This window comes from Rhipicephalus microplus, chromosome 2 (genome assembly GCF_043290135.1).
Source record: "Rhipicephalus microplus isolate Deutch F79 chromosome 2, USDA_Rmic, whole genome shotgun sequence".
In the NCBI taxonomy this organism is placed as follows: domain Eukaryota; kingdom Metazoa; phylum Arthropoda; class Arachnida; order Ixodida; family Ixodidae; genus Rhipicephalus; species Rhipicephalus microplus.
This window is the reverse complement of record NC_134701.1, coordinates 198,349,228-198,376,944: the sequence shown is the minus strand read 5'-3', so window position 1 is coordinate 198,376,944 and position 27,717 is coordinate 198,349,228. Positions and strand designations below refer to the sequence as shown.

General features: G+C 46.5%; 1 protein-coding gene across 2 annotated transcripts in view; it reads left to right on the top strand.

Annotated features, from left to right (window-relative positions):
• LOC119170503 (nuclear receptor coactivator 7-like) overlaps positions 1-27,717 on the top strand; it is a 178,464-nt gene that overhangs the window by 47,838 nt on the left and 102,909 nt on the right. Inside the window, exon 1 of one of the 2 annotated variants that reach the window (XM_075887224.1) lies at positions 26,490-26,925. The exons of the other annotated variant lie outside the window; for it this stretch is intronic. Within the exon in view, the coding sequence (XP_075743339.1) occupies positions 26,873-26,925 (53 nt within the window). The 5' untranslated portion in view covers positions 26,490-26,872. Of the gene's footprint in view, positions 1-26,489; positions 26,926-27,717 lie in introns of those variants that run through there. 2 annotated transcript variants of the gene reach the window in all.

Sequence of the window (27,717 nt, the reverse complement as noted above, 5' to 3'; positions counted from 1 at the left end):
ACTTGTGATGTGGAACGCGCTTGTTCTTCGTCGTCATAAGCGTCATCGTCAGCGTCGGCTACGGCGCACTACGCCAACGCCGACAACGAACAAGCAATGACCTTAAAGCGACACTAAACGCAGCTATTGAGTCGACGTCGATTGTTGGAATAGCGGTTCAGAAACATCGCAGTGTTACTTTTGTGCCAAGGAAGGGCTTATTTTGAAATAAAATCACGTTTTAGTGGCCTGCATTGTGTTAGCGCTCTTCAATTTACCCGAATCAAAAAGCGGACCGACTAACGTCACTGTTATATCACAGTTGCCGGGCACAACGTTGCCCAGCTTTACTGCGCGGTCGCTGTCGCTAGTAGACGGAACGAAAGCAGCGCGAGTCACAGCAGCAACAACGGCCATTGATCGATTTCTTGCCCATTGGCTCCGAGATGATCGACGTGTTTTGGTTCAACTGCGCCCCGCTAGGTGGCACGACCTGTCCAGTTTAACCATGCGAAAATTGGATTTTTGAACTACTCGCGCCACTCCCCTTCGGCAGTTCTTTTTTCCGTGATTAAAACAGAAACGAACAACCAGCATTTTATTGCGTTCCTTGATGCACGCAAGATTTTTTTTTATTTAGCGCAGCTAGATCGATTACTAGTGATCAATTGTAAGCGATTCGTCTGAAGTCATCGGTATCATTTTGAGAATGTCCTACTGTGGCGCATGTGTTCTCGTGCATTCGCCTTAATTTCCCGGTAAGTATAGAGCACTGCTGGTGACAATATTGTTTTAGATGTTGTCATACATTGAGCTTTCACTCTGACGTAAATTGTTATTTAACTTTAGTGTTCCTTTAAGGAGCTTCGCCCCTAAAAAATATCCTCAAAGTCGTAACGCGAACTAGTCAATGCTCGTAGCTTTCTTTGTCATCCCTTCCCCCTCGTGCCCCACGCTGGCACTCGCTGCTAATCCGCTCATGCCGAACGGATTATGAGAAAGTTTTGCAGCAGGCCATTCATGAGGCAATGAGCTCTTTCAATGAAGTTATTTGATGACTTTTTGGAAAAGTGTTGCAAGGTCTCTTTAAACTACGTCGAAAAAAAAAAAAGTTGGCGGCCAGTTGATCGCCCTAAGCGGACATTTGAGCAGCAGTGCAGAGGTGCACTAGTTCTAATGTATTGTTCATGCAATACTATACTATAGTATGTCGACAGTAAAGTCAACATTAAGAATGTGACAGTACTGTGCGAATATATATCCCTTTTTTAAAAAAAAAAGTTGATGTTTTACATTACGTTTCTTACTGATTATGCTTCTGTGTGGTGATACCACCTGCTTTATCTCATTAAAAGGAAAAAAATAGCGCTAAAGCAGAAATTGTTTCCGAAAGTCTGGTCTACATTTCATTAAATTATTCGCATTAAATGAATTTTTCTCCAGAGGAGCAGTGGAGACGGATTTACACTGTGCCCTGTGTGTTTGTGTGTGTGAAGGGGGCTAGGGGAACAGGTGCGGCAGGAATCGATAATTTAGTAAGAAACATTTTTCCTTGTTATCTAGTTGCGTGCAAGACTAGCGGTGGAGATAAAGAAGTTTACGTGTGCTTAGTGCACATCATCCGTTATATATAGCACCATGCAGTCTTCCAAAATACCATACCCTTAAAAAAAAACAAAAAGCGGGATTTATGTTTTGTTTTAGACACGTGACTTAGCGTTGCTCTCATAAATGATGTGTCTATGAGTCCGTTCACAAATACATGTTGCGTAATTCTGACTATTATATAGCAGTATATTTTAGTTCGCACATTTCCTAGGCAGCTTGCCGTTTGGTGTTCGTTTTTTTCATTATTTTTACACACTTGTCAGGATAACGAGTATAACTATTTGAGATCCGAAAAATCTGGGTGCCGCTCATTCGTGAATTAGTTATGGAAGCATGCTGCAGCATGCCCGTAACCTTTGTGCACGCTTTTGGCGAATCAAAGTACAATCAGTTCAGGGTGGCAGTTTGGGGTAGAAGTGGACAGACGTGTTGCAGGCTACATTTAGTTCGGTACGAGTATGCGCATGCGCACATACATTGCGTAGGCACTTTCTCTCTTTCTCTCCCTCGAGCCTTCACGATCCGTTCGATTTCGAAAGTATGCCTCGCCCTGCGGTCCGCGGTGATTTAGGCTGCGTAATCGGTTAAGTCTGGTATTTGGGAGGGAAGGCGCGGGGGGGGGGGGAGGCAGACGAGAACTTCGCGGCTAATGCGTTTCACACGTTGCCAGCTCGTGCGTAGGACGGCGCTCCGAAGAAAGCTGATGGCGAACAGCTGCCGCCGCTGCAAAGTTGGGAGAACACCAGCCATCGGGCGCCCGCTAACGAGAACTGTAGTATGCGAGTCCCACCGTTATGTTCTCTGTTTTCTTTCTTACCACAGGACTAAATTTGGCTACTCGCGCAATCGATCGATCGTAACGCTGAGGTAGATAGTGTGCGAGTAAGTACAGTATATAAGATTATTTAAAACCGCAGTGTACACTCTAACATGAATTATTGTTGCAATGTAGTTTTTGTGTTGATTTAATTTTGTGAGGATTGGTGTGATCTCGAGATGTTTTTTTTTCTTCATAACTTAGGTGACACCCACACCCACGTAGGTGCTCCATTCCACACCTCTCACTCACTCCTTCACTCACTCACTCACTGTTCTCGCATTACAAATATTGACGCCTTCCGGTTCGTCTAATTGCCTTTTTATGCGCTTGTTACTCCTGTGTGTCAAGTGCCCTTAGTATTTTGTCTTCGTGCTTATCTGACGTCGTTGTAATATCTCGGCGTGCAGGCCAACATTAGCGCGTGTTTACACACACACACGGCTTCACTATAGGCGCGCCACCAGCGCAATTGGCGTATATTGCGACGCCAACGTCGAGTGTGTGTACATAGCCCGGCAGGTTATACGTCACTGCGAGCTTCGAGTGCAACGTCGCCAAACTTCAACGCGTCTTTAAGTGCGTGACACGTGCATGTTGTCGCAAATGATTTTGATGCTGCGAATAGTCAATAATGTAATGTAGTTGTCGGCTTTCAACGTATACCAAAACTGTCACGATTATGAGAGACGGCGGATTGGTGGGCCCAGAAGTCTCGTCCACCTATATAGGGTTCTTTAACGTGCTCCCAAATCTAAGCAGTTGTCGCCTCGGTCGAAACGGCGGCCACCGTGGCAGGGATTCGGTACCACGACGAATCAGCAGTCGAACAACATAACCACTGGATAATTATAGCGGGTATGCGTATAGCTAAATGAAGGGGGAAAAAAAGAAAGACGGAAGAAAAGCTCTGATTACACTGAACTGTCATCTTAGGGCGGCTACGTGCACAGGCTTTGCACTACGAAGATCGAAGTCCTGGATTGAAAGTCGCTCGTCAAATAAAAAAAAAGGCGTCAAATGATTAAAATTAATGTAGACTCCCTCTGTATATATATATATATATATATATATATATATATATATATATATATATATATATATATATATATATATATATATATATATATATATATATATATGGTGGCATGGGGACATGGGAGATAAAGAGAAAGTACATCAGTGAGGACACACATAGGGAAGGAAACTGTGATCTCACATGTACAACTAAGGCCTGACGTAGGTAAAATGAGTGACTTGGGACATATGGGATAAAGAGAAAGGGAGTATATCAGTGTGGACACATAGGGAAGAATACTGTAATCTCACATGAACAACTGAGACCTCACGTAGGTGAAATGAGTGACTGGGCAAAGGAGCGAACGCACAAGTCCGATTTCCGATGCAATTTTCGGTGCGTGGCGAGTCGTCATTCGTGTCCGTTCACCGCTGCAATATACGTACACGGTCATAATTACAATTGGCAGTGATTGTGATGTATTCGCGGCCGATATGCTTCTCATGGCTGCCGCGGTGAAGGCTGACATTTTCGCGCCGTGGGCTCGAGTGCTTTGTATGTATGTATGTATGTATGTATGTATGTATGTATGTATGTATGTATGTATGTATGTATGTATGTATGCATGCATGTATGTATGTGTGTATGTATGTATGTATGTATGTATGTATGTATGTATGTATGTATGTATGCGTGTGTGTGTGTATGTATGTATGTATGTATGTATGTATGTATGTATGTATGTATGCGTGTGTGTGTGTATGTATGCGTGTGTGTGTGTATGTATGTATGTATGTATGTATGTATGTATGTATTGTCGCACCTTGCTTTTGCACGCACACAAACACGCACGCGTTAATGCAGTCAGGAAAGTAAAAAAAAACACAGCATTTTCCGCAAAAAAAAAGATAAAGATAGCGAAAGTTACCCTGCTCTGACGAACGTTCATCTTCGCCGCAATGCATGCGCCTGCACGTGGCGCAAGGCCGCGTTTCCCGAAAACGTAGCGCTTGTGTCCCCCCCTTTTTCCCGCACCTTCGTACAATTTTTCTCTCGTTCTCCGTTTTCCCGTAATCTCAGCCAACCCTTCACACCCCGGCTTGGCAATCGTGGCGCGTGCGTTCATTTTTCTCCCCATTCCCGGCGCTCCCTCTTCTGCTGCGTGCGTGTTTCGCCCCATAAATGATCCCGCGGATTCCCGGGAAACAAGGGCGGCAGTTAGGGAGCAGAGGGGAACGAGGCCGCGTTGCGGATATATGTGGTGGGTGCGACGAGCGCCCTGCCTTCGCGATGCTTCTACGGCGCAGTGGACATTTGTTTCGATAGTCTGCGTCTGTCCTTTTCTCCGGAGTCGTGGGAGCGCCTACTCCGAAGAGGGACCTGGTTTCCAGGAACAGGGTCGCGGTAGCGTTTAGTCAACGTATAGAAGCGAACGCCGCATAACTTTACGTTGAGTTCGCAGAAGCTGGTGATGCTCAGCGCGCGCTCTTTTTTTTTTCTTATAACTAGTGGCCTATTATCTGTTTCCTTGTTTAGTTTTCTGCTGGAAAGAGGATTGAGCACGCAATTTGACTCTCGCTCCGATTTGGTTGTTTTGTAACTGTCTACGATTGATCGGTAGACACTCTTGACAGTTTCAAGTGCAATCCTCGAATAGATTATCGATCACAATAAGGTATTTGGTTTCAATAATCAAGAAAAATAGGTTATTACAGATATGTACTCCCCCTGATCCATATATTCAGATCAATACATAAATTATATATAGCAGCAGCAGTTTGTGTACCCTCGGTATAAAGACTGCGCAGTGCTATCCCAATAGCTGAAAGAATTCGATACAGCACGCACTATTATCAGCGTTTGTAGGGCTTGCCTCCGGGGGCGACATTGTGGGGTGTTTTATGAGACCCCATTAAAAAATTCACGTGTTACACATACCTCATACAGTGCACTTGAGGCTGACATGTAATTCATTGCCTATTCAATGACAGCAAAACGTATCTTTGAATCACTTACCGATGCGTATCATATATCCCAGCGGGCGTGATGCCGATAGCTCCCCATGACTCTTTGGGCTGGGTAAAGCCACACATACGCGTTACGTCGCGTCAGAGCGCGGCATACCCTCCCCCAGGCGCATCTTATCCTTCGGAGGGAAAGAGTACGTAGCTTCGTGTAGTTGCGCGCCCTTTCTCCGTATATAGGCAGAAGGCGCGGCGCCGAGTCTACAGGCCACGTGCTGACGCGTTGTAACGCGTACGTGTGGTTAAGGCTGTAGCGCGTCTCTCTAAAGCAGTTCCTCCCCACCCCCCCCCTCCAAGCCGCACAGAATCTTGTGCGATCGCCGGGGCTTTTGTTATCTGTTATCGCGTTTTAACGCTACTGTTTTGTGAGTTGAACGTTTTCTTTCGTCCGATTCGTACCCTCTTACATGCTCGTAGATCACTTTCATCGCGTTGATCTCGTCGCTATTTGCGTGCCGCCGGATGGTTTCCGAAGAACACGTGTATTTGTCGTCCCATTAATGGACGAGCACTTAGGCTTCCCTGGTTTTGCGTGTTCTGCAGTTGTGTGTGTGGGAGGGCCATCTGACGTTCCGGATGTAGACGAACGACGTCGGCAGCGTAGAAAAAGTACGAAGACAGAAACACACGACAGAAGAAATACATAAATGTGGGGGATATTGCCATGAGTTTTACGAGTACCTTGCTGAGAGCCGGAATTTTTTATTGAACCGTTGAGTGGCCGCGCGCGCGTTTTTGCCAGCACTGCTCAATGGTTCATGGAAGAGTGATTTATTTACACACTAGCTAATTGTCTTCAAAATAAAGAAAAAAAAACGTGACTGAGCCCTCTTTTCAGGAAACTGTATAACACGAAAGTGAAACGCTTCTTTACAGAAGTATAGTTGAGCGTTTATTGTGCGTTGTTTCGTCTGAAGGGGAAGGAATACATGCTGCAGCAACAAATCGCAATGCCACGCGAAGGACGGCAAGCAGCCGAAACTTCCAGCGCGCACCTCAAGCAACACGCACAAAATGAGCGTACTCGGGACGAGCGCGGACAAACAACTCTTACAGCTACACACTTGAACCACTCTGCTCAAACAGAAAGACGCACGAAACGAACACAAGTATACACCTGGACGAGCGAGAACAACTGTCGTGTGTGAGCAGCGCCTTCCTCTCGTAAACGCGGCCGAGGCAGCGAGCGAAGTGACTTTCGTGCTCTCTTTAACCACTGTAACTTCAAAGCAGTTGCAGTCGGAGCACAAGAGGTATACGAAACGCCAGAATCCCGAGATAAGCGTGTGCGTGCGAGTGAGCGACCCCGCCTGAGATCGTTTATACCATGATTGGACTTCGACCACGCCATGTGGAGGCGCGCACGCATCGCAACAAGTGGGGTGGCGCGGGACTTCGACCTTTAGCGCACGCGCCCAACGCGCGATGGTCGCGCCATCTCGCTACTGATGATGAAAACGCACTGACGTTGCTGAGCACTGAGGACCGCAAATAGTGCATAGTGTATATATAGCTTGCCGTTAACATGCTAAGCAACGTGAGCATTGTGGTCTAGTGGCTTGCGTCGCGCGCTCAGAAGCGTGAGGTCCCTCGTTCGATATAATGCTAAGAAACTTTCTTTTTCTCGCTTTCTTCTTTCCCGTTTGTTTGTATACACTTACAATGTCATATACGTGACGGAAATACGTCAGCGGAGCCGTGGTGAACCGCGGCGTAAAACACTTTAGTGTTAGAAACTCGATGCTTAACCACATGTCTGTAAGCGCACGTCCATCGAAGCGCCATCTTTTGCCTCTTTCTTCAATAACAGCGCGTTGGGGATGCTTTTGTGTCGTACTATTTGTTTTACCGAAAAGAGGGGAAAAGGAGGCGGTAGAATTAGCACCAGTGGGGCTTAAATAATGGTCATTAAGGAATAATATTCCGCAATCAGTGCCCAGACCAAAGCACGGAGGACAAAGCACACGAGGGGAGATGGGGAGTAGGGGATAATGATGGTTATGTACAAATCAGATAAATGAAGTGTCTCAAATGTAATTGGAGTGTATACAGTTTGGTGGTTTCGGTTTGGTAAGAGTGTTACAGTATAGCGACACCACAGATGCTGCTATATACGCCACAGTCCAGCTGATCTGCGAGTGATAGCGGTGGCCAACCATATAATTATACTTCGCGAATATTTTCCGATGCGAACTCCGGTTTCAAGCATTATTTTTGACAAAAAGACTTGTGCGATGTTGCCCTTGCCGGCGTTACTGCTTGCTCATGCTCATGGCTAGGTGTTCAGGTATTCTATAAAATGCAACACCATGGCAGAGCTAACATATAGCGAAGGCTATATTTGATAGATGTGAAAGAAACGGACATAGGGAGTGTTTATTTGTGCGCAGCAGTTGTACTAGTGAACCCTGCGCACTCAAACAACGAAAATTAATTTCCATCGTTGAAAAACCAGGGCGTATCGCGTACAAGCTGATTTTGGATCAGCTATAGCTTTTCCCGTAGTCGATAGAATAAGTTTTGTTCGCCCGTTGCTTGTGCTTCCCCTTGTCCCACATCGGTTCCCGAGCCTTCCCTTTATTCCTCACGCAGCCTTCGGTTAAGGGAAATGGGGGTTCACTACCCTCCCTGAAATTTCTCGACTTTGCTTGCGTATAAATACGCGCACACACGAATGCACGCACGAACATACATAAAGTGTGGCTGAACCCCCCTCCCCCGGAAAGACTTTCTGGCTACGACCTTGCCTCATATAAACTATCTTGAGACAACTATACGTCTCTGTATACAGCTTCTACTATACGTCTATGTATACAGCTTCGGCACTAACAAGCTGGTAGCGGCTTAGCGAGCTCAAAGCCGCTCGCACTCTGCGCCTTGCCCTTTGTACCGTGCACGGAGTTTGAGCGCAAGGAGAGAGAGAGAGAGAATGAAAGATGCGGTCGATACAGCGTTTTGAAGTTCGCGCACCCGCTGCCTCGGGGTGTGCGGAATAAGACGGTCGCGAAGAAAACGGGAAGCAAAATAAGTAAGGGCGTGCTGCTTCTTGGAAAACGCCCTGAGCGCCACCTTTTTTTCCCGTCTCATTTCGCTGTGTCTAACTTGATTTCGTTTCGTCACGCTTTTGTTATTTTTTCTTCGTTCGTCGCCGCCCGGTTTTTCCAGGGAATGCGCGCTCCTCCTTCCCCTCTTTGCTTCCTCATTTATACTTTCTGTTTTCGTCTATATCGTTACTGTATGGTTCTGTGGGCGTCACCTCCTATTGGTCGCGGTCCGGGCACCTTGTCAGAGAAGAATCGGCTTCTCGTTCGCTCTGTTTTGTTTGTGGTTTATCGAAAATTGCTTGAGGCATTCGGGAACGGATGAGGGTTCGGGGGAGGGGTTGTTGTAGTATAAGGAACGCATGACCGGAGCTGCTTACTTCTTGTACCTTTGGACTCGTACACATCCCACCAGAAGTCTCTAGAGAGGGGCTACATGGTGCGAGGCAGCGCAGTGCGCGGGAAACGGGGAGGTTCAGGGAGTGAATCAAAAGGGATATATTTGTAGCTGCTCCGGGAAGAGAGATGTGTTCCGAGCCTGAAAAAGCCACGAAACTTCGAAAGAGAAAGATGGCATGTCTCGTTTCTTCGAAGTTTTGCGAAGTGAAGCGAAGAAGCAGTGAAGATGTTCATTTTACCTGCCCGTCTGCCCAATGAAGAGTCCACGTGTGTTTGTACGCACGTGCGTGAGTGAGTGAGTGAGTGAGTGAGTGAGTGAGTGAGTGAGTGAGTGAGTGCGCGTGTGTTCTTCAGAAGGCCGTTGCCCCTGTTTCTCTGACTTGTGCGATTCTATTTTTGGCCGTTCCCCACAGGCCGGTGGTACGTCACTCTGTTTCTCGGGAACCGTGTTCGCAGAATCGAGCGGAGATGCTTGTACATGTTTCTTTTCACCCGTCTGAAATAAATGAGAGCCTATTATTGTGTTCGTGTTCGTGAAACGGTGATTTAATCTGTTCGGAAACGTACACGCTCTCTTTGTAACGATCAAATGATCAGTTATTCCGGGTAAACAGCGCAGTAAAGCGAACGGTATCCTGTGCTTTACGCGTGTACGCCGTATGCAATGAGCAGCTGTGGTAGGTGCATATGAACAGCGTTCTGCAGCTGTTGGCTAATGAATTAGCCATCTTTAGGTAACCCTTTAACATACAGACATGTGCAGGCTTCTGCGTTAAGGGGGAGAAATAAATATTGCCAGGAGCGCCACTTGGGCTTCCTTTTCCTCGGAAAATCGACAGAACCAGCCTTCAAAGGCACGTACTTCTAGAAGGGAAGCTTTGACGCCGAGAACACTTCTCCGTGCGCAACACTTCTCTTCTTGTGTACGTGTCTTTGAAGGCTGGAATTGCGTTTCCTCGCTGGCGAGCAAGGTCAGCCACTGCTCCGCCCAGAATTAATCTTTTTGCTCCCAACGCCGTTTTGCAGTGCCTCCGGAGTCGGCCCAACTTTGACCAAGCGACGATGTCCTGCGATGACGTCATCGTGTGACTTCACGGATGTGACGTCATGATGGTGTCCGATTCTGGAGATCTTTGACGTGATGGCGTCATAGGGTGACGATATCCACAGTTATTTAATGATACTAGTTGCTAATCAGCGTGCCAAAACCCGGACACGCAGTTGTCTCGATTTTTCAGGAGCTAGCAGACTATTGCGCCATCTGGGAGCGGCAACACAAAACACAAACAATGCGTTTAATAGCGGAGGTGCTGATCAACGGGTGGCGTGACCATCTGCTCACCCCCGACACCTGGGGCAGTGACGTGTCTGGATTTCGATACGTGGAGCCTACGGAGAGTTTCGCAACTCGCATGATTGAATAACTCTGCCGATATCATATGATGCTTTTTTTTTAAATCTCGTGTTTATGCTGACAATGAGTTTTGGCTAACTGCGACGACAAAGCTCGCGTGACACAACCTCTGCGAACTCTGGATCGTGTAGCGTGGTTCTGTCTCAGTCCTCTGTGTTTGACAAGGGCGGGGCATCTTCGCGTTTGTGTCCTTGCGCGCAGAGCTCGAGCTGCAGGGTGTATCTCTTGGCCTTGTGTGCACGCTGCAGGGCCACTGTGTCTCGCAAATCGCGTGCGTTCTGCCAATGGGAGACCGGATCTGCGATGCAGTTCCTCATCTGCCTGCCGTGTGCGTAAGTCATTCGCCTTCCGCGATGATCCATGGCTGCTCACGCATGTGACCTTGCCCCACAATGCGGCGATGGAAAAAAAAGAAAGGTTAACCTGAAGATACAAGGAAAGCTAACCATGGTCGTTAGGTGAAACGGGTCTCTGAGCAGTTTTTCCTTTCGTGGGGAGTCCCTAACGTGTTGTCACCTGTGATGGTGGTGCCTGATATGGTGGGGCTGAAGTGAATGAATGAATGAATTCGTTTGCACATGATAAGTTCTTGTCCGCCATGGTGGTACTATGGTTACGGAGCTCGGCTGCTGACTCAAAGGTCGCGGGTTCGACTGTGACCGCGGAAGTCGCATTTTGATAAAGTCGAAATTTTATAGAGGCCCGCATTCTGTGCAATCTCAGTGCACGCTAAGGAGCCCCAAATGGCCGAAATTTTTCCGTAGCGTTCCCCTGTACGGCGTGCCTCAAATTATAATCATATATCGTGCACGTAAAACGCCAGATATAATCACACATCGAGAGTAAGAGAGATGTGCAAATATCCAATGCACGTCTTTCTCGTATTCTTATATACATATAGCTGCACCGACAAATCGTGTATAGGCCTTCCATCTCGCTCATACGCCTTAATTCGCTCATCGCCTCGCGCGGCTGCAGTTTGAGGCTGTTGCATGAGGCTTCGGACGCACCGGCCGCCGTGGACTCCTCCAACGGGCTCAGAAGATCGCTTCATGTACCTGCTGTATTCCGTTATACGAAAGAGAAGTGCGAGAAGGAAACCGCTGCATAGCCTTCATGAAAGAAAACGATGAGCGCGGCTATAAAAGGCGAGAGGCCCTATAACTCGTCGACATAATCTGGCCCGTTATAGGAGAAGGAGCTTCGCTGTAGGTATCGCGCGTCTGTAGATGTATACGAGAAAGAAATAAATTTTTGTGCAGCGTCCTGCCTTCCGGCGCGAGCGTACTGCAGGTTGCTATGCGTGGTCCAGCCGATGTGCTGCATTCCGCGAACGTCCCGTGATGGACTTGTTAGCCGCTGCCGCTGTTTCTTTCTTTCTTTCTTTCTTCCTTTCTTTCTTTCTTTCTTTCTTTCTTTCTTTCTTTCTTTCTTTCTTTCTTTCTTTCTTTCTTTCTTTCTTGTCGAGGCCTTCAGCAGGAGACAGGAATGAAGTGCTTCTTCGCGTCCTGTCAACTCGTCTTTTTTTCCTTAACGTTATTTCCCGTGAAGACCCGTGGCTCTGAATAATGCAGAAGTGTATGGTGGTGCGGCGCTGTCGTCGGGTTTTCCTTCGGCAAGTGGGTGGCCACTGCTGTATAATACATCCGCAGCCTTCTCAGATTTGCGCTGCTGCTGCATGTTTAATTTGTTTCCGTGCAGTAGAGATTACGGTCTACGCAAAAGCCTTCGCGGCAAGGTCTCTCTCTATGTACCCATTTTCTTTTTTTTTCTTTTCTTTTTCGTATGGAGGGCACGTGCCAGTGTATCCCGCGCGTTCCGGAGAATATTTTCTGCATTGCAGCAGCGCTGCAGTTCTTTCATAACATTTATGATCGTTCGTCAACGAGCAAAGCACGAGTGGTCACACTGAAAACAATTACAGACTCAGTCTTATTACACAGCGGCACAGGCAAAAATCATGGTAAGACATAAATACATGAATGCTGTTTGCAAGACATGCTAGATACAAATAAAAATGCTTGAGCATATTCTCTGAGTGTGGGTCGCTTGGCCCTATAGGTATACAGGCTTGCAGGGATGATCAACTTGCAAGGCCGTATCTCAAAAGTCCTGGCTGCCCAGTACGTCCATGACAGAGCCAGGAAGCTTCACCTTCCGGTCCTGACGCCGGATTAGCCAAGCAGTTCGCAACGCCCTATAGATTAACCGTTAGATGAACATATTATTCGGGCCAGTTTGTCGTGCATGGCTGGCTGAGGCATCGCAAGGATTTAATTCCTTGCACGGATCTTCCTCAGCCAGTTGTGAATCAGTCGCGACTCTCTGGCCTACCGTATACCAGATGTCAGCCTCGGTGGTACAGTGGCACAGTGGCTATGCGTGGCTGGTGACCCGAAGGCACCGTGTTTGATCCAGGCTACGGTGATCGCATTTTTATGGAGGGGAAATGCCAGATCTTAATTGGGCGATGTCGTTGCACGTTAATTAAAGAACAAAAGACGGTCGAAATTTCCGAACCTTCTACTGCGGCGTTCCTGAGAATCATTATAGCAGTTTTGGGGCGCAGCACCCCGGATCTAATAATAATAATAATAATAATAATAATAATAATAATAATAATAATAATAATAATAATAATAATAATAATAATAATAATAATAATTTTATTATTATTATTGTTTACATGGAAAGCTTTTCAATATATATATATCATCTCTCGTTTGCCGATGTGCCGGGCCAAGTCCTCCAAGCCACCGTCTGGCTTTGACAGGCCTGTTATTTGTTTTGTACAACTCTAGATGACAATAAAGATTATTATTATTATTATTATTATTATTATTATTATTATTATTATTATTATTATTATTATTATTATTATGGAGGGTCCCGCTACGGTCCTTTGACCTTGTGACCATCTTTTGTATATCCTTCACGCTGTAGCAACGCTATGCAAAAAAAAAAACTTTGATTCGATTTGATTTGATACTATTATTATTCGATAGCAGATAAGATAGTCCAAGTCAAGAGCTTTGGAAGAAGGGTGTTATGCACTTCCGCCAACTCGGGTTAGATGACAAGGCACAATTAGACGAGTATTTTCATCGTTTGTGGCTTACGCAGTAGTGATGTGAACCTAACAATTGGAACTATTTACTATGTACAGATGCCAAGATTATGCTTGAAACGCTCCTATATACTATTCCGCATGTAACCGAGTTTAATGATCTTTGCAACACTTTTCCAAGTAATCGTCGAATGGTTTCGTTCAGGGAGCTTATTGCCTCACGAATCGTCGACTGCAAGAAATTTTAGAATCCGTCAAGTACGGGTGTAGTTGCAGGTATCTGTCGCAATGTTTCAAGCGCTTTGTTTCTCCTTTCGTGCCAGCCAAAGCGCTGAAAGCTACGCAGGGAAGGGGATGACTAGGGGGGGGGGGGGCAAGTAGATGCGTCTCCCTCGAACGATTGAAAGTTGACCGAGTTGGTTCGCCATGCGGGTTGGCCATGCACTGCAAGGACTGCATTGAGAGCGGATATAGGCCCATGTTTGAAAGGACCAGAGTGGTTCAAAAGTACGAAGCGATAACTTGGAGGGAAATTACTGATGCCTTTCACATTAGCCGAGAAGGTTCGTGGCTCATAAGTGATCTCTCTATCAGTTTACATGGAAAAGAGATAGGGTTCGTGCAACCATAGAATTTACTAAAACTAACTGGAGGGGATTCTAACGCTGCGATCGTTCAGCGACCACAGGAATAATGGTTAGTACATTGATTTACCACAGTCTTCGTACTCGCGAGTGGCAAATCTCACTTGTGGCTTACCCTTTGGAACTTCGGGACCTGATTTGAAGTGGTAAGCCTAAAAGATTATGGTGGTGAAGTGCAACTGCTGAACATTTGCCGATTGTTTCGTGACAGAGCAGCTTCAAACCACGCGAAGCCAAAAAGAACCTAAAGTACGAAGGCTAGGCAAATCCGCGTACTACCCTTAATTCCTATGCTCCCTGAAGCGGCATGCGTCGCAGCTCTTATAGACACTAGCGCCAGAATTCCATCTATATTTATATTTAGGAAACGTATGCATGCAACGACACGTGCCAGCGGATGATGTGATGATGCTCTACGTTACTGTCTGTTGTCGGTCGTCATGGCCAGGGATTACTGTGATGGCGCTCTATAAATGTGCGTTATTGATGAGATATTGTCGTTGCTAGTAGCGCGTCGTCTGGTGTTTATCTTCTTCTTCTCGTGAACGTCTTTCGGCGCAGTTTAAAAGCGACGAATGCCCCGGTGGCGTCGGGGCAAGCCCTTGACGTCCCCTCATGGGAGGCTTAGACCCGGCCACCTAAACCTGCTGGTCTTTTATAGTAAAGTTTATTCCTCCTCCTCCTCCTCCTCCTCATCCTCCTCCTCCTCCTCCTCCTCCTCATCCCCAGCGCTCGTCATGACTTCAACGCTTTTTTTTTCTCACTTGAACGCGCAGCTTATAGTTCAGTGGGATCGCGAGCGCGCGCGGATGCTCGTGGCGGCATCCCGCGGCGGCCCTTGTAACTATGCAGATCGCGATGCTTAAACAAGTCACTGATCGTGGACTTAACGGCTCATGACATGGTTGTTTGGGTTAATTACATCATTTGTAGAGCGAAGAGGGAACGATTTTTTGCTGAATTTGAGAATTGCTTGCAAATTACACTGCGTGTGCTGCGCTATATATAACGTTTGGTTCGCGTGTTCGTAAGAAACTCGACTGCTGGTCGGCAGCATTTTGTAACCACGCTGAAGGAGTATTGCAGGATTCCTTTAATATAATATAAATAGTGTGTTACGCAATCGTGTCATCGTAACATCAGGGACACGACAAAGCCGCACTTCGACATGGAATGCTTCCTCGTGCTGGCGTCTTTTATAAAACCTTAATTCACATCGGTATGCAGCTGTATAGTGCAACGTACCAGCTTTGAGAGCGCCGTATCTTTCTGAACTTTGCTCGAACGAGACCTGTGCCGGCGACATCGCAGAGTAGAGATGTAGTTTGTCAACATTTGAAATATGAAAGCGCGGAGGGAAACGTTCGCGACGAAAATGTCAATTGACAAGAAAGTGTGTTGGGAAGGGGAGTGGTGTTATAAAGCTGCGGCCAGACATGGCGATCGTTTGTAAGGAACGGCCGAGGCTTGAAGACGGATGATAAATTGTTGCCGGAGGTTGCCGCTACAACAACGACCTTTGTGCGCGGACGGTAGAAGGCGAGTCTAGAGTACCACGTTTCCTTGTGTGGAAGAACGCCTGCATGTGACGGGAAAACAATCTTCTTTCATATCATTGGATCCGACAGTGACACTGATCGTAATATTTCGATGTCTTTTACAGGTCAGTGCTGGGTCGTGATTGTTTTTGATCCTGACAATGACACTGTTTTGTTTGTAATGCTCACCTTCCTCGACTTTACGAACACTTTCATACACAGACGTACACACACAAACAGACGGGGCAAACAGTGGAGCGCTGGCTATACGCGTCTTCAATCATCCGGTTTGTCCTTGTTTTGTTTTGTTTTCTTCCTGCCTTGTTATCACGCATTCTGCTCCGTTCGCATTTAATTCGTTTTGACGCTCTTCCTTGCTTTCGCCGCTTGTTTGTGTTTTCTGGACGCCTTTTCTTCACCCTTTCAGCGGGCTCATCGGAGTCTTGCTGTTTCCAACATATATCTTTCGCCTGAAATAGCGCTCTTTATTAGGGACAGCAGCTGCAGAAAGCAGTTTGCGAAATTGGAAAGTGCTCAGTATGGATTTAAAACTCGATTAAAAATTACGGGAATGTTTTTTTTTAAGTGCTCGGCTTTTATGGGGAGTAAAAAATTCAGCTTGTTCGTTTTTTTTTTAAATTTTTGGCGGTATACCCTATATAGCTGGATGCGTCGTCTGAATAATGTAGAAAGTAGCAATCTAGCGCTCCCTGTTTTAATTGCGAGCCATAATAGTAACTGCGGCGTGAAGACTTTGAAAGCGAGTGCATGGATGTCTGAGGTACAAAACGGGCTCTCCACACATAAACAAAACAACTCTCTTTCTCTCTCTCTCTCTCTCGAGAGAGAGAGAGGGTTGTTTTGTTTATGTGTATCTCTCTCTCACGAGAGAAAGAAAGAGAGAAAGAAAGAGAGAAAGGGGTTGTTTTGTTTATGTGTATCTCTCTCTCTCACGAGAGAGAGAGAGAGAGAGAGAGAGAGAGAGAGAGAGAGAGAGAGAGAGAGAGAGAGAGAGAGAGAGAGAGAGAGAGAGAGAGATGAGCTCGCGCTGTGCTGCCGGCTCGTGATGTGCAGCAGCTGCAGGCGTTCGGGCTCTTTAAAAAATGCGGACCGGGATCGTTCATTTGTTTCCTTGTCTGCTCGTTGCGCAGCTGCACATGCGGTACGGGCTCACCGTGCGCGCTTCCTCGTTCAGCTTGCTGTTGTGAGCTGGTTGCAACCCCGCTCAAAGCATGCGATCATTGCAGCTTTGCATGGACGAGGTTATACTGCTTCACGAGACTTTCACTTTCACTTTATTTCCTTAAAGGCCCCGAGTGGGGCATTACATAAGGGGTGGGTGTGCAGTAAGGATACATGACCATTCAGGATGAGAGGTGCACTTTTACAGCATCAATGAAAGCATCTGGGTTGGTGGTGGCAATGACGGTGTAGGGAAGGCCGTTCCAGTCTACAATGGTGCGTGGGAAAAAAGAAAAAAAGAGAGGCCCTCGTACATGTAGTCCTCCTCGGTGGAACAGTGGTCATACGGTGCTCGGCTGCTGATCCGAAGGTCGCTGGTTCGACTCCAGCCGCGGCGTGGTCGCATTTCGATGAAGGCGGTATGGGAGAGGCCCGTGTACACTGTGCGATCTCAGTGCACGCTCAAGAGCACCAGGTGGTCGAAATTTTCCGGAGCCCTCGACTACGACGTCTCTCACAATCACATGATTTTTTTTTTGACGTAAGACCCCAGATATTATTATTAACTTAAAACGCGGTACATCTCGTCGAATTTTGACTAAGGTAACGATTTTCCAACGAGGCTTTAATGATTCTTTCCAATGCTCGAAAACTCGATGCTGCTGCTGCTGATGATTTGAGTGCACCCTTTTTCAAAACGAGCTGCCGAGAATATATGTGCACCTAGCCGCAATAAGCGTGCTCTAACAAAGCCCCCTTCCCGCTCTCTGGTCACCTGAAAGATTGAGGACGCAACGTCTGCCCCATTCATTGGCTTGACAAGGGGGGGGGGGGGGTAGGGGGGCGGTGATAAATCTTCGCCTACCCTCCTCCCCCTCTTGAATTTAAGTGGAACACTGCGCGCGCTTGTCGAAGTACATCATTTCGCTTAAATACAGGATGTTCTTTTTTTGTTTTTCAAAGAACATATGTGCGTTACTGTATTGTACAGTTGTGTTGAAGTACATTAATAGTGCTAACCACGTAACCGCGTTAGTTCTATGGGTACGCTCCCAGATGTTTTCCCATGTACTGTGGGGGAAATGCATCTCCTGAACAATAGCGTATCCAGATTGTATGTATTTATTTATTTTGAGGGTGGGGAGAGTTGCACAACCATACTTTATGTATCTTCTTGCGTGCGCTTGCGTGTTGGCGTATGTGCATATACGTATGCAGAATTGAAAATTTTGGAGAAAGCGAGGGGGTGAAATCTCCTAACCTCATCCTGGCTACGCCAGTGATGCCCTGATGCATCGACGTGCTTCCTGGTGGTTCTTGGGTAGTTGGAACTTCGATACTGCGCTTTCGAAATGCTCGATGAAGACCAGGACCCGGGGAGTCACTCCAGTTCGTGCACTTCACTGCACCACTCAATCGTCTTGAAGCGATCGCCAGTGAACACTGGTTTGTGAAGTGAAGAATCATATGCTAAATAAGTTATGTCTTCTTCTGTAACTATACTCTAGAACGGTCATTTTGTAATCACCTGAATGCGGAATGTTCGTAGTCTTGACATGTGGGGTTCAACGTCTCAAAACCACCATATGATTATGAGAGACGCCGTAGTGGAGGGCTCCGGAAATTTCGACCGCCTGGGGTTCTTTAACGTGCACCCAAATCTGAGCACACGGGCCTACAACATTTCCGCCTCCATGGGAAATGCAGCCGCCGCAGCCGGGATTCGAACCCGCGACATGCGGATCAGCAGCCGAGTACCTTAGCCACTAGACCACCGCGGCGGGGCAATGTTCGTAGTCTTGCGGTACATTTTGTGTATAAACGTATTTTAGCGCCGATAACTCCGCTGCTGCTGCGAGGTGTTTCGGGAAAGCTCAGCTCAGCTAAATCACACACGCAGGGAATTGACATCCGAGTGACGTTGACACAGGTCGTCGTATACATTCCCGTTACATTCCAGCGTTTTTAGCGCAAGCCTGTCGGCGGGCGTCCTGCGGCCACTGACACTTCTTGCGTCTGCCGCTGGAGGCGTTTTACTCCGTCATTTTTCATTACTATATAGTTTTAATATGTGTAGTTTTTATATAGGGTTGGATGCATACTGGTGCCGTTTTACGCTGTAAGGAAAGAGATCGAGAGATTATTTCACGTACGACTTTGGCGCGCGTTCCTGCTCCCGCCGTGTGCAGCGGTAAGGCAGCGGTAGAGAAGGAGAGAGAGAGAAAAAAAAAACTGTTTTACCTACTGCCACCATCAACAGATGTCACTGGCGTACAGTGGAGCGACAACTGTCCGCATCACGCGTGCGCTCGGCGTAGGCTGCAGCGATCGGCGTCTGGCTACGCGCTCGACGCTATATTCATATCGCGATTCTCACGTGACTGACCGCAGGATGCTCCTCGAAAAGCAACCCAATCTCTCTTTCTTTACTTTATTCGTTCCAGTCGTATTCTTCTCGCTCTCGATTCTTGCTTGGCATATTTCGTTACACATTGTAATTCTTGCCAAGCTTTACCTGCCATTTCTTCTTTACTTAGCCTTGACTGTCGGGCATTCCAATTGAAATGTTTTCAAATCCAGCCTAATCAGAATCGGGCAGCGTGGGCGGCCAGCCTCTAGTCGCCTGAAAGAGGGAAGTGCGCCAAGCCAGCGCCATACACTGACATAATACGGATGGGGGTGAAGCCAGCTCCGAACAATGATAGGGAGGAAAGGCGCATCGATGAACCTTCGCCCCCCCCTCCCCCGCCCCGTCGGAAGGAAGTCTGCTCACGTAAAGGTGCCTAATTATCCGGATCCATTACGCATACAAGTTAGTGAATGCATACGTTGGTTCATATTTTTTTTCTTTCAAAATCGCAAGCTTTCGACGCCTCACCAAATGCAAAATAAAAAGTCCATTGGCGGCGTCATCATGAGCGATGCACAATGTAATTATCGCGCAATGCCATCGCCCCAGATCATCAAAATCTGTGACGTCAGTACTAAGTCACTATGACATCATGATAACGTGACGCCACGTGATGACGTCACTACATGACGTCGCTTGGTAAAAGGTCAGCTCATCACGGAGGCTGTGCTGAACCACGTAAGGTGCAGAAAGCTTTCTGAAGTGGGTGTAGAAGGATCAGTACATCAAGAGTTACTGCAATTGATACCTTTAGGTAGCATATATCCAGCAAATCTTAAGTACATCGACTAGTGAGGAAAAGAGAACTATCGCCTTCGGCTCGTATTCGGAGAATGCATACAAGGACCCTTTAGGCTTTTGAATGAGCGTATACGCTCTCTTGGGTAGCGTACAGCTATATAGGGTCATTATGGTAGCGTAGCGGTGAATGTCGCCGTTTGTACAGGCTCAGACACATGTGGACCGAAGCGTTCTATATATGGTGCGCCGCAATTCTCTGGTTTTTCTTCTTTTTTTTTGTACGTACGTGACCTGCGTCGACGATGCTCTAGGACAGAAGACGCGGTGTTGTTTTCAAGAGACATATCAGCCACGTATCGGTTCCTCGCGTGTGCCTTCGGCCAAATATACATACGAGAGAGTCCCCTTGCAAGCAAACAAGCAGGGCTGTATGTACGCTATGGTTTGGTGTTTGCTGTCGCTTTTCCGAAGACAAGTCTGAGGACGTAGACGAGGAACAGAACGCGTATTTAGGTATATTCCATGCTTCGAAAAACCAAAAGTGAAATTGTGTGCGACTCGTATTACAGCTCTTTTACATTCACCGATCATAGGTAAGTCCACATTTGTCACTATATCAACGCCGTCTTGTACACTGTCGGAAAGAAAGAAAGAAAGAAAGAAAGAAAGAAAGAAAGAAAGAAAGAAAGAAAGAAAGAAAGAAAGAAAGAAAGAAAGAAAGAAAGAGAAATCATTAGTATACTTGTGTACATGTGGGTATAACTATATGAACGTCAGAAGCGAATAAATAATCTTCGCTTGATTCTCGCTTCCGATGACCCGTTTCTCGCAGTCAGGGATTGCACCAGTGGTTTTTGTGGGTGACGTCATCGCTAAATGATCTCTTCCAACCAAAAGAGAAAAAAAATACATCGCTAAATTTACACAAGGACAAGGGAACATTACAGGAGGACCGGCGCTGTTTCTTTAGACGAATCCTTAACCCGCGAGCTCGCATCCGAACACTGTTCCAAGCTTGCTGCGATAGCGTACCCTGACAGGGTTTTTTTGCGTACACGTGTTATATAATAATAATAATAATAATAATAATAATAATAATAATAATAATAATAATAATAATAATAATAATAATAATAATAAATGGATTCCGTTTCGTTCGCATTCTGCGCGCACCGCAGCCTTTGTCAAAAAGATTGGCTCTCGCCCTGGCGCGCCAATAAACCTTGTAGCTAAAAAAAAAAAAGTGCATTCACCGAAATCTCCTTGGCGCCTCTATTGGCACCCTTCTAGTCTCGCTCCCGGTCGTCGTCTTTTTCTTTTTTGAGATGGTGCTGCCATGTATTTATGTATTTATTTATTTTTTTTCCTTTTCTCGCCACTGTAATTGACCCTCGAGTGAAGATCACTCGCTTTTATCGTTTTCCTACCTCTGCGTCTTCTCCTATACATCTCATGTTGGCATTGCTTCCCGCCTTTTCAATCTCGTATTTATTCGCTTTGCCGTTGTTCGTTTCTTTTTCTTATCCCCGTTGCCGGGTGTTCTTAACGAAGTCACGTGCCTGAAATCTTTTCCCGTCCAGATATCCGCGCATCGGTATTCTGCGTTTGCTTCTATAGTGGCTTGGAAGGGACTTATCTGCACCTCATCGCATGCATACTGTATTCCCTTCGCCATTCAGCGCTCCATTGTGTGCGGTGCCAAAGAGCGATTTGCCGCGCCAAACCGCGATGTTATATATGCGGTGCTTTTCTCTCTCTTTCGGCTACTCGGTCTTCCTCCGAGCTGCGTTGTATTCTCCTTATTCGTTGTAAGTCTCTTTACCTGGCGAGATTGTAGCAGGAATGAAGTCACGAGCTTCGGAAAAATTGAAAATAAAGAGCAAAAAATAAAAAAAAGCGACACCCTTTGCTTCAAGGGCGTAACGAGAAATTTTTCCGGGGGGGGGGGGGTTCAACTACATTGATTGATTGATTGATTGATTGATTGATATGTGTGGTTTAACGTCCCAAAACCACCATATGGTTATGAGAGACGCCGTATACTGGAGGGCTCCGGAAATTTCGTCCACCTGGGGTTCTTTAACGTGCACCCAAATCTGAGCACACGGGCCTACAACATTTCCGCCTCCATCGGAAATGCAGCCGCCGCAGCCGGGATTCGAACCCGCGCCAAGTACCTTAGCCTCTAGACCACCGCGGCGGGGCCTTGATGTATGTTTGTGTGCGTGTTTGTATAACAATATAGAATTTTCGGAGAGGTTTGAACCCCCTTTACGCCCCCCCCCCCCCCCATTCGGCTACGCCCCTGCTTTACCTATCACTGTATCGGGGTGTGTCGAACAAACGTGCGCAGGACTTTGGCGAGCTCTTCTGCGAGGTAGCTCGTGCTGCGACTTATATAATTTGCTTAATCAGTGGTCTGCTGTGCAGAAAAAAAAAATGGGTTGCTGCTGCCGTTTGGTAGGTGACCGTGGCTTGAGGCGCAGCCGAGAACAAGCTGGGATCGAGACTCGCGAGCACTCGTTAAAACTTCTTTATTAATGATGATAGTCGGCTACGTATAAGCGATTATTATCATATCAGTTTTGGGGCACTATAGTGTCCCAAAAAACTGATATGTTCACGAGAGACGCTGTAGTGGGATCCTCCGGAAATTTCTACCACGCGTGTTTCCTTAGAACGCACTTAAATACATGTAAGCAGAGGGACTTATAGCGTTTCGCTTCCATGAATATATGGCCGTTGTGGCAGGGATTGCATCGCGGAACATTCCAGGTAAAATTCAAGCACTTTGATTGATTGGTTGATTCATATGTGGGGTTTAACGTCCCAAAAGCACCATATGATTATGAGAGACGCCGTAGTGGAGGGCTCCGGAAATTTCGACCACCTGGGGTTCTTTAACGTGCACCCAAATCTGAGCGCACGGGCCTACAACATTCCCGCCTCTATCGGAAATGCAGCCGCCGCAGCCGGGATTCGATCCCGCGACCTGTGGGTCAGCAGCCGAGTACCTTAGCCGCGGCGGGGCATCACTTTAACCACTATAGACCCCCGTTGTGGGTATATCACAGAGAGCAGGAAAAAAAGCAAAAAGAAAAAAGAAGAGAAATAAAGGAAGAGAAAGAAAGAGCCACTCTGCCGTGCAACCTGAGAAAGTTCGTAGGACAAGAAACACAGTGATTTCCTTGGCAATCGCGCACTTGACACCAACTCGGCGGCCGTGCGCTTGCCGAGGCGGTGGCGCCCTCTCTCGCGCGGCGCAGGCCTTTGCCGAATATTTCGGAAGCGTTTCTCGCAACTTTAGGTGGATTATTGCGATTAATTTATTTGCGTTGTTGATTTTATTTTATACCTTGTTAATTTATTTCTCTCTGGCTTTGAGCGTTGTTAGCTTCGTTTATTGACAACTTTATTGACAACTGCGTGAGCACGCGAGATGAGGCAATATTTATTTATTTATTCAGGTTACCCCTAAAGACCCTCTAGAAGAGGGTATTACATAGGGGGAGGGGGGGCGGTACAACATGGTTTACAGCAAGATACAGTGCAACCTGACAACCGCAATAAAGCGCAAACCATGAATACGGGCAGCAATTGCATGGCGTTATACAATAGTTAAAAACGAAAGAAAACAAAACAACAAAAGCAAAAAATATTTAGTCACCGTAGTGCGCATGAGCTCTGAAAACTTTACCGAGTCTTTCTCGGTGGCAATATGTGCAGGCAAACTGTTCCACTCAGTAATAGTGCGCGGGATGAATGACTGAGCGAAACGAAGTGTGCGAGATAGCGGGCGTTTGACTTTGTTAGGATGATCACGGCGGGGAAAGATGGAACAGGCGGGTTCAAAGAAACTGTCATGTAATGATGGGTGATTGTAAAGTTTGTGGAAAAGTGATAGGCGTGCACATTTCCGACGAATGGCCAAATCCTCTAGCAATATGAGAAGCCATGGACCCTTGGGAGGGTTACGCCCTTTAAAAAATCAGTCAAAATGTGGGTAGGTTATCGTGGCGCGGCGAGACACTGCGTGAACATTTAAAGAAAAATACGCAGCTATACAGGTCATAAGTGGTGGGACCCGTGAGCTCATGGCGGAATCGTTCACTGGGTAGAGCAAATGGAAGTTATTCTCGCCGTTACATTTCCTAGCTAGGGAAAAACAGTTCAAGAAAGACGGGTACGAGCGCTCGTATGTGCTCTGTGTTTCTGCGTCCTCGTCCTCTTTCAACTCCTTTTTTTTTTCAGCTAAGAATGGTACCAACTTGCCCAAAGCAAAGTCCTTCTTTTCTCTCGCCTGTGGTTTTGTCTTATCGCTTAAGGTGACGTGTGTTTCTCGCGTCCCGGAAATGAGTTCATAGAGGTGATTGTAAGAGTACGTTGATATCACAGAGACAGTATTATGCTGCACCTTACGACTAACAAGAGATCGATCAAGCAAGCACGCCAAGTAACATGCCTTAATGGCAAAGCTTAAAATGAAATAGACTTCATTATGTGCTCACCCAGGCATTGTACGAGATGTAGGAGTAGTTAGCAAGATCCGGTGCTGTGACCATAGAGAATGGTATGAGCTCGTATTCGCCTGGAGTTAAAAAAAAGCGGAGACAAAAACTGATACGTAAAAAGCCAATTAACGAACTAGCGGTGAGAGGGAAAGTACACGAATTCCGAGTTTGACTTCAGAATAGATTCGACGCATTAAACGAGGTAACCCACGTTAGCGTCGACACAATGAACGACGCACAATCTTACTGCTATCATGAAAGAGTGCAAAGGAACTTAAGATACAGTCAGTAGACAGGACACTGGCAAACTATCTCAGAAGGCGAACAATCTTATTAGGAGCTCCACAAACCATAAAAGCCTCAATTGCAACCGACAAAGTAGAGCTAGTGGAGCTTTCGAAGATAATTAATAGGCGCAAGGTAGCCGCCATCAGAAGGTATAACATAGAGAAAGTTGAGCAGTCTGTAAAATTCTGCAGAAGCCTAAAAGCTGCGAAGGCAAACTTGTGCATAGGCGGAAGTCGGATGTATCCATTAAGGAACAAGGACGGCTATGTAATAACCAATATGTATAGGATAATCGAGGTGGCGGAGAAGTTTTGCAGAGAGTTATACAGAAGTTAGGACAACCAGGATGATATCGTGAGAAACAATAATAGTCCCGAGGAATTCGACATATTACCTGTAACGACAGGGGAAGTGAGGAAAGCCCTAGAAGGAATGCAAAAAGGCAAAGCCGCTGGTGAGGATAAGGTAACCGCGGACATCCCGAAAGACGACGGAGAAATTGTGTTCTAAAAACTGGCCACCTTATATACGAAGTGTCTCTTGACGGGAAGGATACTAGAATCTTGGATGAACGCCAACATCATCGTAATCCATGGATAAAGAAAGGAGACGTCAAGGACTTGAAAAATTGCAGGCCGATCAGGAAAACAGGCGTATGTCTACTTTATTACATACTCTTGTTGCGCATCAGAATGCCTTACTTGATTTACTGTGATACTTCACCGTATAATTGTGGAAAGAACAGACACGGCAGCCTGAGAAACTGCATGTGATTCAGATTAGGCTACATTAACTGTATAGAATTTTATTTGCAATGTAATTTAGTAACTGATGCGTGTGTACTAATATATTTCCTGGCTTCTAATGATGATGTTCAATGTATTTATACGTAAATGGGAAGACTGAAGATCTCTGTTGATGGGATAAGGCGACAATATGAGCTGTAAATATAAAAAAAAAGAAAACTAAAAGCTTTGGGAGTAATTGGAAGGACCTGACGAATAGCGACATCTCGCGTTACGTCGAAAAACAAAATATGCAAGGCTTTGTTGTGTCGTGGTGTAATATTCTGTCTGTGTTCGCCGTTTTGTTCAACACTAAGTAATACTACTTTGCCAAAATCACCGAATGGTGATTATAGGCGGGCCTAAGTAAAATATGAATAAATAAGTGCATAATCTGCTAAGCCGCTCTCGATTGTGTCCGAAATTATACATTGTAGTGAATTATATCCCGCTACTAAAAATAGAACATCAACAGTTTTACGGCATTTTCAAATAATGGGATGTCTGTCTACGAGTATGCTAGAAAATGAAAGCAAAATAAAAGAATATTCTTATATGTCCTGTTAGCTTGACTGTATGAGGGGCCTCCATTCTAAACCTAAGCATGATGGACACCAGCTATTTTTTTATCAGCCAGGGTTAATAATTTGTTGTTCTAAAAATTTTACGTGGTAAAGTGAGTCAATATCTCGTTCCCTTGCAGGTGCATATGTCGTGCCTTTAGGCCATAGCCTTGTTAAGAAAAGAAAAAAAAATAAGATCACGAATACTCATATTCGGGTCAATGCATCAAACTACGCATCATTACTTTACGTTGGTGAATGAGTGCAGTCAATTTTTTGAACATACATGGATCGTTTTGTATGTCCTCTAACTTGCCATTGAACAACTTTAGAAGGCACTGAAAAAGAACAAAGTTGTGAGAGACACCGTTCCTTACATAGGCGAATGGTGTTTGTTTTGTTGCCTCCCAGCGCGGTCGTATTTGAATACGTGCAATTTGCACACGCCGTGGCAGCCCGTCCAGAAACCCTCCTCTTTGCTAAACCGCAGCCGCCACCTCTCGAAATAAAAACCACAAAAAACAAAAGTGGCCGTCAAGTACCGCCACCTTTCGCGAACAAGTGAAACTATCAACAAAAACACGCGACCTTTGTGATTTGTTACGGCGGCAAAACCGGTCTCGGAGGGTTATTCTATCACGAAGCCTCCGAGACGTTTGTCGCGTAGACAGGAAAATAACAAACAAGTGAAAAGAGCGCAGACAGCTGGCTGCACGTTGTGAAGAGGCGCGCCGTCTCTTCGTATCTCGTCAAACATGGATGCCTCCTGTTAGCCGAGAGGGGCTGGTCAAGCTGCCAAAGTGAAGGAATGCGCGGTGCTTTCCGGCCGCTGCGACGCTGACAATGTCGTTCGCCTCCAAACGAAGTACCCAGCCATGCTACGCCGTTTATTACAAGTGAGTTCAGAGGCAGGTTTCTCTTTCGCGCGCTGCTAAACTCGGGCGGGCCGGCTGGACTGTGTGTGTTCGGACGCCGCATCTTGTGACGGCAAGCTCGCTTGGTTTCGCCGGCTTGCCCTGCCGCTTCTCTCTGCCGGGCGTGCGGAGCTGCTGCTACTACCGCTTTCCGAGCTGATCATATTTGGCGTGTTTGTCTCTCTCCGCGATGTGTGCGCAGAATGATATCGACACCGACGGGCGATAAGCGGCGGTGTTTTGTCGACGGGCGAACCCAATCTCCGCAACAGCGCCGCGGCTCGTGCCCACCCTAGTTGCATTGTTGTCCCCGCCACCGTAATCTCTCGGACGGCTAGTCTGACGGCTCTCGTTATCTCATTCGGCGCGATTATTTATAAGTGACTGTAAGTGGGCAAAAAAAAAAAAAGAAAGAAATGAGACGGCATTAGCACGCTGTACTGAGCCAGGGAGACAGTACCGTTTGCAGGGGGTAAGCGAAACACGCGTGGTTTAGGATTACATATACAAAAGGCGTAGAGCTGGTTTCTAGGCTGATTCGCTTGTGCGAGTACTTTATTTTACTGTAATACTTTTGCACCATAACTTTGAGTCTTCTACGCGGCACGTTCTCGATGACCGTCACCTCCAATGTTGAACTGTATTGCAACATGTTTAATCTCTGATTGAATTCGCACAGGCGTGACACCGTGCCTGCATTTTTTTGTTTTTTTAAATGAGGCGAATACTTGTGCGTAGAAACGACACGTTGATGCGAGTTGCCTCACCCTACTG